Genomic DNA, 12133 nt, shown 5'->3' with positions numbered 1-12133 from the left:
ATACATTATAAAAATTAAGATTAATTTTATTCAGGTTTTTTAAAATTTAATTTTTAATTTTTTAGTTTTAAAAATATTATTAAACTTTTTTTAAGTTTTAAAAAATTATCAATCTTTTTGCTGTTTCATTTAATAAAATAATATTATATTTAATTGTAATTTTTAAAATATAAAAAATTAAATTATAATTAATACAAACAGTTGATATAAAATATTTTCAAAAATTAATTTTTTTTAATCTATATTAAAATTTATTATTTATTATTAGTTTTTTTCTTGGGTGAAAATTTATTATTGATAATAATAAAGAGTTAGTGCAAGAATGGCCTCCTATCTACCAGTTAACAGAAAATATGCACACCTACCAACTCCCCCTTCTTCTCTACTGTGTGTTATATAGAAAACAAAATCATCATCCTGATTTTCCAAAGAAAACACCTAACCCCACTCAGAAAAAAACATACACAAATATAATAAAATAAAAATAAAAACCCAGTTTTTGACAGGAATTCAAAGTTCCACACTTCCACCTGAAAATTTTTCTCAGCTTCCAAACACCCACCTTTTTTCTCTTTCGGTCACCGGCAAAACCACAATGTCGCGGGCCGGAGTTCTCGCAGTTGTCTTCCTCCTTCTCGCTCTGTATTGTGGAACGGACCCTTTTAAACACAGTGCGATTTCGGAGTTCCCCGACTTCGAAGCTCATAGAATCGAACTTCCAGCTTGGTCCCTTATTCCTCCGGATAGGGACCCCGAGAATTTGCTGCAGAAGTCGGAGATTAAGTTTCTGAATCAAGTGCAGGGTCCGGAGAGCGTTGCATTTGATCCTCTTGGCCGTGGACCTTACACTGGTGTTGCTGATGGCAGAGTTCTGTTCTGGGATGGACAATCTTGGACTGATTTCGCCTATACTTCCCCTAATAGGTGAGATTTTGGAATTGGGTTTTCGGATTCTTTGATTTTTTATTTGGTTTTTGAGTGTTGTTCTGTATAAAAGCAATACCTTTTTGAATTTTTAAGTTCTCCTGTTTGAGTTTGTTCACTGACTTAATGATTCAAAGTCAAAACTGTGTTGTCTGGTTGGTTCTCTCTGATGAAATATTCTTGCTGTTCAAACACGAAAAAAAAAAAAAAAAAAGGAGGTCAAACTGTGCTGTTTTGAGTGAGTGGTGGAATTAGAAGGAGCTTTTGAGAAATGCAATGTTGAAACATGACAAGTGTGCTACTGGACTAATTACAAGCTTGTAGGGAAAATATGTTGAAGCAAATGACATGCATGTTGTGGCCTGTGGTAATCCTGCTATTTTTTATTTTTTTTATTTTTTACTTTTTTCATGAAGAAATTTTATACCCTGAATATCCAATTTATTTGATCCAGATTCTTATAAATGATAAGTTTTTATGGGTAAATTTACTTGTAATGCATAGAAACCAAGTTGGCGTTTTGAACCAACTTGAGAAATCTATTAGGCCATTCATGGTTTTGGAATCTGGTTAAAAGATTTTGTTTTTATCGAAGTTTTATAGACCTGTACACTTTTGTGATGTAAAAATCAGAAAAATACGAATTTGAAAACACTCTTAGGCCATTAATTTTCTAGTTATAATAGTTGGTCTCCAGCAAATGATTCTCATGGAAAAGATACTTGTTTATGATGACGACAACAAAGACACTTTTGTTCTTTTTAACCTATTAACAATCAAATTGACAATTACCTGGAGACTATTTTGGAAAAATATCTGATCTTCAGTCACTATTAAAAATTTTATATTTCTCATAGGCTTCAAAATCTTCTTTACTGTCAACTGTCATCAGCATCTTGATGTTATTGAATGTGATCTTGGAAACATATCCTTCATATATTATCTTCTAATTGATATTTTGTTCTGTTCAATTATTTTCTTGAAATCAGATCAGAAATATGTGATCCCAAACCTTCGCCTTTGAGTTACTTGAAGAATGAGCACATTTGTGGCAGGCCCTTGGGGCTTCGGTTTGACAAGAAAACTGGTGATTTATACATTGCAGATGCATATTTTGGGCTACTGAAGGTGGGGCCAGAAGGTGGTTTGGCAACTTCACTTACAACTGAAGCAGAAGGTGTACCGTTAAGGTTTACTAATGATCTAGACATTGATGAAGAAGGGAATGTCTATTTTACAGATAGCAGCACCAAATACCAGAGAAGGTAGTGTACTGATGCCATTTCTTTTAAGGTGTTGGCATTGAATGGTATGAGCTTGTTTCTATTTTGTAAATAGTTAAATATGATTGACTATTGCTTAAGATACTACTAAATATAATATGCTACTTTTCCTAGTGCTTGCAATAGAATGATGAGAACCTCCATTCCACAGTTTTTGCAGTGCCACTTTTATTGTTGCAGGGTATAATAATGTTACTTATTAACTGTTGACACATTTTGCCAACCATAACACAGCCATGTTCTGATGATTTGAGAGCTTGATTACTTCCTAAATATTTGTTGTATTTTTATGATCTACTTCAGGTGCTCATGGACTATCTTTTGTTGAAAACACTACTGAAGCTCTACCTAAAATGTGCTTTTTACAGTCAACTTCCTTATTTTATGTTGAACTTTCCAAATCAGAAGTATTCCTTCCAGTAAAATATTTCAGAATCCCAAAACTAGTTTATATTGCCTATTGTTTCCTTGTTGTTTTTCTACTTGAATTTTCCCCAGATGTGTACCGAACATTCTGCCCGATTATGTACTTTGTTTAGTTTGTCCCTACCTCTTCCATAACTATCAGCTGATTAACTAAAATATAATACTGCAAATCCACTGATCTAGTCCATTATAGTGTGATCATCGCCATTCATCATCATTAGTGAGAAGCACCATGCATTTCGTCTAAACTGGTAATTTTGTGCAGGAACTTCATGCAATTGGTTTTCTCTGCAGAGGATAGTGGGAGGCTTCTGAAATACAATCCAAACACAAAAGAAACCACAGTTCTTCTGAGAAATCTTCAATTTCCAAATGGTTTGTCCCTAAGCAAGGACGGTTCCTTCTTTGTCTTTTGTGAAGGATCCATGGGCAGGTAGGCATATTCCTTTTTGTTTTTAGTATTGTTAAACTTTTGCATTTTTTTTTGGGTGATGGGAAACTTTTTCATTGTTACCTCCACATTGTAGTTCCACACTCGTTAACACAGGGGGCATGCATGGCTAGGTAACATTTTTAGTGATCATGAACCATTGTTTTTATTAAGGATCGATGGATGTTGTTTTCATATTGTTTGTTTTTAATATGTTCGGTTGACTTGTTACCGAATTTAGGGCTCAAATATTGACCGACTTTTAGTCAATGCTAGAATATAGTATGCAGCTTTTGGTTGACCATGAGACTAATATGATACATAATAAAAACTTTCATTACTGATGATGTAGATAAATTATTATCTTCTTACTATTACTGATAAAGCCAATGTATAATTGATGATGTAGATTACGCAAGTATTGGTTGAAGGGTGAGAAAGCCGGAACTTCTGAGATATTTGCTATTCTCCCTGGATTTCCTGACAATGTTAGAACCAATGAAAAGGGTGAATTTTGGGTTGCAATCCACTGTCGCCGCTCCATGTACACTTATCTATGTGCTTTATACCCAAAAATAAGGAAATTTTTACTCAAACTCCCAATTTCAGCCAAAATACAATTCTTGCTTCACATTGGCGGCAAGCTTCATGCAGTTGTTGCCAAGTACAGCCCAGAGGGTAAGCTTTTGCAGATATTGGAGGACAGTCAGGGGAAGGTTGTGAGAGCTGTCAGTGAAGTGGAGGAGAAAGATGGGAAACTGTGGATTGGGAGTGTTTTGATGCCTTTCATTGCTGTTTACAAATTGCCTTGAAGTGTAAGAACCTTGCTGATGATGTGCTATTGACTATTGTTCTTTGACACTAGAGTTTGCTCCTTTTGTATGGATCGATATCATCCCTCCTTCCCATCCATTCCCCTTTGTCTTTTCTCTTCTAGGTTCCTCCACTACTTGTTTTTCCTATGTAATAATTTAATAATTCTCTCTTTTTTTTGGGTGAGAAGTTTTAGTATATTTCTATTGTTTTGCTGTCACAGAGTGTCTTTTATATTATTTTCTTTGTAATATTGGAAACAATCTTGCTGTTGTGACTAAGATATGCATAAATAATACTTACTGGATATACAAGTTAATCCATATGGACCATACCCTTTAATTAGTTAGGCTTGGTGCTTAATTCTTATCAGAGTTCTTTTGTTGTTTCTACCCTGTGGAATTAAGCCTTTGAGACTCCTTAACTGAAAACCCAATTTTCGGTGCAGTTGTGTCTTGTGAGGTTAATTATGCGGTCACAGAATTATATTGGCTCAAAAACATTATTTATTACCTCTTGAATACCAAATTTGAATTATCAACTATGATTTAAAACAAACAATGCCATGAATTAACAAAATTATATATAATTTGCTTTTAAGAGTGGACATTAAACTCTTCTTTTGTATAGCAAAGTCAGAAAATACAAATTACATATGTAATTAATCCGGCTTTTCTCCACCTTCTTCTCACCCATTTCTCCATAGAGCTCCTCATAATTCATATCCTATAATTACCCAATTACCCAATCAAATTGTTGAAGGATAAGGTTTCCTGACTTTCATACATAAATAAATTTCATCTTCTCCAAGAACACCTAAATAGTGTATCGCTCTTTTGAGCCATCAAATATGAGAAAAATTTTGATTTCTTATTATGAAAGAATTCATCTAATTGCTTCTCATGTTTCCTTGAATAACCAAACATTAAATGGACAAAAATCGAAAGAATTTCCCAATTTTTTTATTTTTTTATTTTTAAGCGCCAAACCTAGCCTGAGGTCCAACTGAACACCCAAACAACCAGAGGCCCATAAAGGAGGCCCAAAATAAAGAATGCCCAAAATAGAAGCCCAAGGAACAAAAAAATTTAAGCCCAAAAGAGGTTCTAAGCCACAACGCAGAGAGAGCTGCAGCAAGAGCAAATACACTGTCCAAGGCTAGGGCTCTCGGCACTTATAGACTCTCTCTCTCTCTCTCTCTCTGTCTCTCTCTCTCTCCACGTCTTCACTGTGACCTGGGAAGGAAAAAACACAGCAAATTCAAAGGTTATTCAGATGTGGTTTCAACTCTCTCTTTTATATTCAAGGCATCGAATTTCTAAAGTATCATTTCGTGTTTCATTGAGAGCTTATGGATGAATGGAAGTTTTCTCTACCGAAATTTACCAAAATTAGAGATTTTTAGATTGTATTTGTTCATCGTTACATTGATTAGAAACTTGTTAGGAGTTTATTTTGTTCCATTACAAAGTGGGTTACGTTCTAAATTTCCTATTGTTGTTTCTATTATAAAAAAAAAAAAAAAGGGCTTGATAATGGATACCATATTTGTTTCTTTTGTTGGTGTGGAATTTATTGATTTTCGGAAAAAAAGGGGAAAAAGAAAGAAAGATGATATGCTAATGAGGAAAAGTAAATATAATTTTTTTTTTTTTGGTCATTATTATTTATATATTGAATAAAGGGATTGACTTGCATTATCTTTGGCAGGTCTAGCTTTGAAGTTGGGTTGATGAGTTAAAAGAATGAGAAGGCAAGGACAGTATGGTGACCCAGTTGCCAACACATTTGTTGGTGGTGGGCAAATGCATCATATGTCTGTTCAGGGGATTGACAATAATAAATCTGTTCAATTTGAAGGGAGGCTGGAGGCCTTTACCCCTGAGAGGGATAGTAATCCATACGCAAATGTAGAGGGACAATGGAGATGGGAAAGAGATGGATCAAAATTGCCAAATTCCATTCAGCCTCATATGTTAAACAAAGGTGAGTGTTTCACTTAACTCTTTCATCTCTTATCCTTGTTTGGTTAAGAGACTTTTTTGAATTAAAATCATTGGAAAGCTGTTTAATATTGACAGATTTCTGGCATTTTGATTGCATATTGAGGGTATTTCTATAATATCAGAAAGTTACAATTTTTCGTGTTTTCTAGAATTGATTTCAGTATGTGTATTTCATATCATTTTTCTTACTGAATCATGGAGGTATTGCATCCAATCCATTATGATACAATTTTTCCTCACGAGAGTTGAGCAATTTTAATGGAACATGGTTGAATTTCAGTCTTTATCATAGTTGGTCTTAGAAAATTATTCCAAGTTTAGGGGTATTTATGTAGTAGTATGAGTTTGGGAAGTGTTTATGTGGGTAGCGGTATCATCAACGGTAGTTTTCTTACCGCATCATATCACTTATACTAAATTAAGAGATAAGTACGGACATTATCTATCCAGTTAGCACAAGCATCACCTAGCCGAGGATAGAATGTTGTAATCATTGTCTTTGGAATAGAAAATTGATGATATCGCATTGCTCAGTTTGACAATTGAAGCTAGAAATGCTGCTATAACTTGATTTATATGCTATTCTATGTAAAACTGATGGGATGAGCTGACAGTTTCTTTTGTAAATTCTACCCTTCTGTTATTAATTACATGCTTAATCCACTTAATTTCTATACAACCTTATAGTAAATACAATTTTGTTGCATTCAGGTAGGAATTTAGACTAAGTTTGAAATATTTATTTACTTTTGTTAATGCACATGGTATGTAGCCACTCTTTCAGAATGCATTTTACTTTAATGCTTTAGTCTCCTCTTGCTTGAATCACATGTTTTTGTCTCTTTCTTCTCTCTCTGCTTCTCTCTCATTATTTGTCAGCCAACTATTTTGATATAACTTGACTAGCTTTTAATTTACTTTGTATTTTTCTAGAGCTAAGTTTCCTCATGCATTCTTGCAATGTAGGTCAAGATGGTGATATAACAAGATCCTACTTTCAGGGTCAAAGGACTGATCCGAAGCTGGCTTTAGAGAAACAAAGCAACAATGATGCTAGATCTCAACCTGTTAATGAAGATATGGATATTGGATATGAGGACAATCCTATTTCACAGACGTTTGAAGGTCTTGAGCAGAAATTCTTTGATGACATAATGCAGCTCGCCAAGGAACAGAGCAATGCTGAGGATGCAGAAAATGCTAGACACAGAGAGGTTGGTTTGTTATCTCTTTCTTTTTTCTACATGCGTACGTATAAACGATGTCAATGTATGTGCCCAATATTATACCTCTTCACATTTTTTCTTGAAAGCTCAACCTTACAATCAAAGTAAACTCTAAACCATGGGAATATTTTGTGTCCTCCCTTGGGTTTATCTTTGCCATCTTTTCTACTTCTGTTTGATAAGGATTTTTAAGAGCCTACGGGTGTGAAGAAAACCTGGAAAACAACAGTGGATTAGAAAACAAAACATATTAGAAGGTTCTAAAATTGGCCTAAACTTTATTATTCTAGCATTTTTACACTCCTGCTTAAGTCGGTCTATGGATATCTCTCATGCCAAGTTGGTCTGTGGATATCTCTCATGCCAACTTATTTGGATAGAATGAAAATTGTGCTGTAAACTTTAGTAGATAAAGTAGTCAACCAGTTCTTTGATGATGCTTCTATTTCTTCTTTCTAGAAAATCTATGCAATTAATATTCAATATGAGGAACAACTAGCAGCACTTCGAGCCTGGCATGCCAGTCGCAGAGATGACTTCCTTCGTAGGGAATCGAGCGCACGTCAACAGCAATACCAGGAAGCCATGGTGGATCATTTTTCTAATCATCCTCGCAGTTATAGGGGAAATGCTGGCTCAGCCTCAGCTAGTGTGACAGACACACACCGAGGTTATGATGCCAATCAATATGATTCCTACAGAGAGCGAGCTCGGTTTCTTGGTGGTGGGAGGGAACATGGATTTGAGCCAAGAGGTCCATATCCTGGAGGCCGTGTTTATGACACCGGCTCGCGCTACTACTAGTTTAGTGGTGTTTACTAACTGTATTGCTAGTTTCTTCAAGACAGAGTTTTTGCCATTGCTATAGTACTAACACATTCATCCTCTAATTTATTATGCAGTCCTGGTATTTGTAATGCAATGTTTAGTAACTTGTCAAAGAAAATTAATGTATGGTTGTATAATTTTACATATACATAAACTCACTTTGGTGCCATATATACTCTTGTCCCTCTTATCCTTGAGAAGCTTCAATTGTTTGGCGTGCCTCTGTTTTGCAACGTTGACAGCCCAAAAAATGCCACTTTTGGACGATACTACGAGCATGTCTTGAGGCTTTCCATGGCAATGTAAAACCCATTCCAAACACTCCATATTCAAATAAGCTAGGCCTTTAGCTGTTCATGGTGCTACTCACGCGAAAAACTAAATAATATGGTTACTGTAGCTAATTGCTAATTTAGTTCTGTAGGATTATCATTGATTAAAAAATTGCCAATGACGTTAATGTATCTGGGATAGGGTACACACATGGACATTGTTCTAGCCAAAATGAGGTGGATAATATTAGCATTATGTTAATTAACGAATACAAATTAGAATGGGAAACCACCAAGAAAATGACCAACATTGACAGGGTCTGGAGGGTTTATGTTATTCTAACATTGTCCTAAGCATGTTGATGTTTGTTGCAACATTTGGATATACTGACTTTACCTGCTACATATGATGATAATACAGATACCTAGTATATCAGATAATTGTTTGTTGCCAGTAAATTCTTGCCCTGCCACTAGACTGGAGGGTTACGGACTTTTCTGACGTCCTCCAACTGACCAACTTAAGTCTTTTTGTTTCGTTCATCTATTGGCTGCTGCCAAAATTTTCAGGTCCGCTTTCTTGTATTGAATGATGTTTCCTTTTCTTCCAATTTTACGTTTTCTTTTTCTTCTAATTTCCATAAGAACTTGACAATATTATATATGAACGAACCTTAGTATTGTCGGATAGAAACAAAGCATAAAAAGCAAAGTATTGTAGGATAGAAACAAAAAGATGAAAAGCAAACTTGTAGTATTCAACCGACAAAAGTCAAATGCCCTGTGTTTTTCTTCTCAATTTTCTTTAATCTTTCTTAAATTCAGAGCCAAGAATCCAATAAAACAAGAAGCCAAAAAAGCGTTTGTCATCGTGGAATGTATATACATCAATATTTGGTCCTAAATGCCGGCGTATCGAATGAAAAAGATTGTCGTAATTGACTTGAAGTACGTTCTACAGAGACAGCAAGCATTGTATGTTTCACCTATATAATAATATTTTCCTTCAAATACCGGCTAAAAGTTAGAGAAATAGTTATCAATACTCTACGCCAGAAAAAGTCCTTCATTTCTAACATGGGTTTCTATACTTTCTTCCTTCTTTTGTCGTTGTTACAAGCTCCTCTTTTCTATTTATCTGCAACATCTGATGATACCCTTGAACAAGGTTCATCTTTATCTGTTGAGAAACCAAACAATGTTCTCGTTTCACCAAATGGTGTTTTCTCAGCTGGTTTTTCCCTTGTTGGGGAAAATGCTTTCTGCTTTGCCATAAGCTTTATGAAATCCTCTGTTCCTACTATAGTTTGGATGGCCAACAGAGACCAACCGGTTAATGGAATAGGCTCAAAGTTTTCGCTTTTGAGAAATGGTAATCTTGTATTGCTAGATGCAGGTCGAATCAACCTTTGGAGCACAGAAACAACTTCCCCGGTATCTGTTTATCTACAGCTCCATGATAATGGAAACCTTGTCCTTTATAATATCAGAAATGAAAGTCTATGGGAAAGCTTTGATTCGCCTACTGATACACTTCTTGCTGAACAAAAAATAACTAAGGATGCTAGCCTTCTCTCATCAAAAAGCCACACCAATTATTCTTCGGGTTACTATACCTTCTATTTTGACAATGATAATGTCCTTCGCTTGCTTTACCAGGGTCCAGACCCACAGATTTCCAGTGTCTATTGGCCGGAACCAAACGAACCGTCATTTCGAGCTGGTAGAACCACATACAACAACAGTAAAACTGCCATGTTCAATTCGACGGGTTACTTCCAGTCATCTGACGATCTGGTATTCTCAGCATCTGATTGTGGTGTGGTCCTTTACAGACGATTGACACTTGATCCAGATGGTAATCTTCGATTCTACAGCTTTGATGAGAAGAATAAGTTGTGGATTGTTACATGGCAAGCATTTTCCCAACCATGCAGAATTCATGGAATCTGTGGACCCAACAGTTTATGTAAATATGATCATGCTTTGGGTAGGAGATGTTCGTGCTTGCCAGGATTCAAGATGAAAAGCAATCTCGATTGGTCATATGGATGTGAACCGGTGGGTTTCAACTACAACTCCTTGGTCAACAATATTCAGGAGTCTGGTTTCGTTCATCTGACTAATACTGAATTCTATGGCTATGACAAAGAATACTTCCAAAATTATAGCTTACAAAGATGCCAAGACGAATGCTTGAAATCTTCTTCTCATTGCCAAGCTATCCAATTCATATACTGGACGGATACTGGTTACTATGATTGTTACATCAAGACACAATTACTCAATGGACATCAACCCTATTTCCAGGGAGATGCATATGTAAGACTGCCTAAATCCGTCTTTTCTTCCATTGAGAATCCCATGAAGGAACTAAGGCTAGAATGCCCTCAAGACTCTAATCCTTCGCTATTAAACAGAACTTATGAAAAAGAAGGTCAAAATAGGTTCCTGAAGTTTTTGCTTTGGTTTGCAGTTTCACTAGGAGGAGTTGAGTTTACTTGTATCTCTTTAGTTTTTTGTTTCTTATTTTGGAACAGATTAGAAGATATCGATAAAGATAAGCAAGGATACATGCTAGCTGCGACCACCAGATTTCAGAAATTTTCATATGATGAATTGAAGAAGGCAACGAGAGGATTTCATGAAGAAATTGGAAGAGGTGCAGGAGGTATTGTATACAAAGGCATATTGCCTGATCATCGAGTTGCAGCAATCAAGCGACTGATCAATGATGGTCATGGAGGAGAAGCTCATGAATTCCATACAGAAATGAGCACCATTGGGAGGCTAAATCACATGAACTTGATAGAGATGTGGGGCTACTGTGCTGAAGGGAAGCATAGGCTTCTGGTGTACGAGTACATGGAGAATGGATCTTTAGCAAGCAAGCTGGCAGATTCTAATGCACTTGATTGGGAAAAAAGGTTTGGAATAGCACTAGGAACAGCAAAAGGCTTAGCTTATTTGCATGAGGAATGCTTGGAATGGGTTTTACATTGTGATATAAAGCCTCAGAACATACTTTTAGACTCCAATTATCATGCTAAAGTGGCAGATTTTGGGCTGTCAAAGTTGCAAAACAGAGAAATGCCAAACAATTCAAGCTTCTCAAGGATAAGAGGGACAAGAGGCTACATGGCACCAGAGTGGGTTTACAATCTCCCGATTACTTCAAAAGTGGATGTGTATGGCTATGGAATAGTGGCATTGGAAATTATAACAGGAAAAAAACCAACAGGAAGCCAGTTTTCTGAGAGTGGAAGGATGACAGAGAACCATGGGAGATTGGTGAAATGGGTGAAGGAGAAGATGGTTGGGGCTGATTCAAGTCAAACTAATTGGATTGAAGAAATAGCAGATTCTAGGATGGGTGGGAAGTTTGACAAGGCTAAGTTGGAAATACTGGTGAAAGTGGCATTGCAATGCGTGGAAGAAGACAAGGAAGCCAGACCCACCATGCATCAGGTTGTAGAGATGCTTCAGTGCCATGAGGAGGAGAAAATTTTCGATACTCCAAAAGTACCGGATCCTTCTTGTGAGTCTGGACTATTGTACTTTGACAATACTGAAATTCTTTTAGATGTATAAGGACATTCATTCCTTGACATACTAAAATTTAGTGTCAATTTTATTTAATCCTGAACTTTGGTCTGTCAATTTTCTTTTTTCCAAATGTGTTATGTCAAAAGTGTTGCTGCTTCACCACCCACATTGGGCAACTCATATTGGAAAAGTTTGAGAAGCCAGAAATTAGGATCTATGTTTCTTTTTTTCATTTTTTTTTCCCCCTACAAGATATTCTTTCTGATTCTCAGTTCTAACCCTTTTGTATCACTTTCAGTGTCACTATGTATGCATATACTAGTAAAACATATAAATATATCTATTCATCAAGGTATAATCCATCTTGTATTTAAATTTA

The 12133-nt window shown here is 35.8% G+C and overlaps 3 protein-coding genes across 3 annotated transcripts; all 3 read left to right on the top strand.

The window, feature by feature from the left end:
• Window positions 1-324: 324 nt before the first annotated feature.
• On the top strand, window positions 325-4199 carry LOC107410250 (protein STRICTOSIDINE SYNTHASE-LIKE 3). Its single transcript, XM_016017659.3, has 4 exons — window positions 325-924; window positions 1914-2189; window positions 2899-3066; window positions 3473-4199. The coding sequence occupies exons 1-4, from the start codon at window positions 596-598 to the stop codon at window positions 3873-3875; spliced, it is 1176 nt and encodes a 391-aa protein (XP_015873145.1). The 5' UTR covers window positions 325-595; the 3' UTR covers window positions 3876-4199.
• Window positions 4200-4988: 789 nt separating this feature from the next.
• On the top strand, window positions 4989-8107 carry LOC107410252 (uncharacterized). The gene is made up of 4 exons (XM_016017660.3): window positions 4989-5142; window positions 5587-5862; window positions 6849-7096; window positions 7568-8107. Exons 2-4 carry the CDS (start codon window positions 5622-5624, stop codon window positions 7910-7912), a joined length of 834 nt encoding a protein of 277 aa, XP_015873146.1. The 5' UTR covers window positions 4989-5142; window positions 5587-5621; the 3' UTR covers window positions 7913-8107.
• Window positions 8108-9182: 1075 nt separating this feature from the next.
• LOC107410247 (putative receptor protein kinase ZmPK1) lies at window positions 9183-12133 on the top strand. The gene has a single exon (XM_016017656.4). It carries the CDS (start codon window positions 9286-9288, stop codon window positions 11797-11799), a length of 2514 nt encoding a protein of 837 aa, XP_015873142.3. The 5' UTR covers window positions 9183-9285; the 3' UTR covers window positions 11800-12133.

The sequence above is a fragment of the Ziziphus jujuba genome, chromosome 10, assembly GCF_031755915.1.
Source record: "Ziziphus jujuba cultivar Dongzao chromosome 10, ASM3175591v1".
Classification (NCBI taxonomy): domain Eukaryota; kingdom Viridiplantae; phylum Streptophyta; class Magnoliopsida; order Rosales; family Rhamnaceae; genus Ziziphus; species Ziziphus jujuba.
Note: the sequence above shows the minus strand (reverse complement) of the source record. Positions and strands in the feature narration are given on the sequence as shown.